The sequence below is a fragment of the Procambarus clarkii genome, chromosome 7 (genome assembly GCF_040958095.1).
Source record: "Procambarus clarkii isolate CNS0578487 chromosome 7, FALCON_Pclarkii_2.0, whole genome shotgun sequence".
Taxonomy (NCBI): domain Eukaryota; kingdom Metazoa; phylum Arthropoda; class Malacostraca; order Decapoda; family Cambaridae; genus Procambarus; species Procambarus clarkii.
The window spans coordinates 22181376-22182862 of NC_091156.1; the positions used below are offsets into that span (position 1 = coordinate 22181376).

The following is a 1487-nucleotide window of genomic DNA, read 5'->3' on the forward strand; positions in this document are numbered from 1 at the left end:
GAAGAAAAGGGTTGGAAGAATCCATCTCTTGTCTTCCACTTCTTGTGTTCTAGGTCTGAGTAGCTCCGCCCATGTTTTTTTCTCCGAGTTTCTCCTGGGCTGCATGTATTATTGTCTCTGGTAGTCTCTGTTCCTGAACATATCCCATAGGTCATCAAGCTGGGGATATAGCGTCTCTTCTTTGCTGTTAATCCTCTTGAGTCTGAGTCCAAGTGAGTAGGGTAGCGATTTTCTTCAAGGCTAGTGGGTGGCTCGAGTCAATTTCAGATACGTGTGAAGGTTAGTTCGGTTTATAGTATGCCTTCGTATGCAGATCCCTGGTTAGCTGGTCTATATACACTGTTGTATCTAGGAAATTTATCGTGGAGTCACTGTGTTCGAGGGTAAACTTAAGGTTTTCATGAACCGTATATTGACCATGAAAGAAACCTTCTAGGCGCGGGAAACCGTCCTCCATTATTCCGAAGATGTCGTCTATGTAACGGAAATATACCGCCGGTCCGTCCTTCCTGTGGGATCGTTTCCTCTCATACACTACATGCACAAATATTTCAGCGATTGCCACACTACTGGATGCTCCTATCGCTGTACCCTTGGTTTGTCGGTATGCTCGTCCTTCAAATTGCAAAAGGGTGTCTCTCATCACATGGAGGATAGCCTCCTCAAGAGTTTCTTTCTTCGGAGGGGGGCCTCCATACTCCTGCGTCTCGAAGTTCCTGTCTGATTTTGGCTCTGTTATCTGTAAAAAAAAGTTGCTACTACCTTTGCAGCTTCTCTCTGTGGTATGCTTGGGTAGAGCGATATCACATCCATGGAAAAAAGGCGGGCCCCTCTCGGGACGGGGCCTCAAATTTCTGCAATTTTTCTTGAGGAAATCCGTCGTATCTTTGATTCTTTCCGGTAGTAGACATAGTAAGGGGTTCAGGAGGGCTGTGCAGATCCAGTCTACCGGCCTTGTTGGGGCCCGGCAGCCGCTTAGAACCGGTCTCCCTTGCCACATTCCTGTGGTTTCTTCTAGTGCTTTATGGATCTTTGGTAAAAGGTAGAGGTGGGGAATGATGGATTCAAAGGCCAAGAAGAAATCTCTCGCCCCTGCCTGCATCAGTCCTCCTTTCCCGTCCCCAGTCTTGTTCTCGAACAGCTTGAGGACTATCCGTTTACTCCTCGTTTGGGCGTTTCTAAGCACCGCTGCCTGGTTGTGTATCTGTGTGTAGGCTGCAGTGTCTGCCAGGTGCCTCTCCATCTCGTTCCTGTAGTTGTCCTTTCTCCAGGCGACGACAGTACCTCCCTTGTCCGCCGGTTTTTATCACAATATCCGTACGTCCTTTCAGCGTTGATAGGGCGTCCCTCTCCTCCCTTGTGAGGTTGCAGTTGTGTCGTTGTTCCGCACCGAGCTTGAGGTCGACCTTCATTTGCTGGATTACCGGTTTAAGGCCTACTAGGTTGTAGTTTGGGCACTGGTCTGGTTTGTTGGGGTGGAGGTACCT

General features: G+C 48.8%; 1 protein-coding gene across 1 annotated transcript; it reads right to left on the bottom strand.

The window, feature by feature from the left end:
• Positions 1-280: 280 nt before the first annotated feature.
• Positions 281-1243, bottom strand: LOC138357904 (uncharacterized). The gene has a single exon (XM_069315078.1). The coding sequence runs from the start codon at positions 1241-1243 to the stop codon at positions 281-283; it is 963 nt and encodes a 320-aa protein (XP_069171179.1).
• Positions 1244-1487: the final 244 nt, after the last annotated feature.

Coding starts and splice junctions, on each gene's coding strand:
- LOC138357904 (XM_069315078.1), bottom strand. CDS start 1,243: ATGGAGAGGCACCTGGCAGACACTGCAGCCTACACACAGATACACAAC.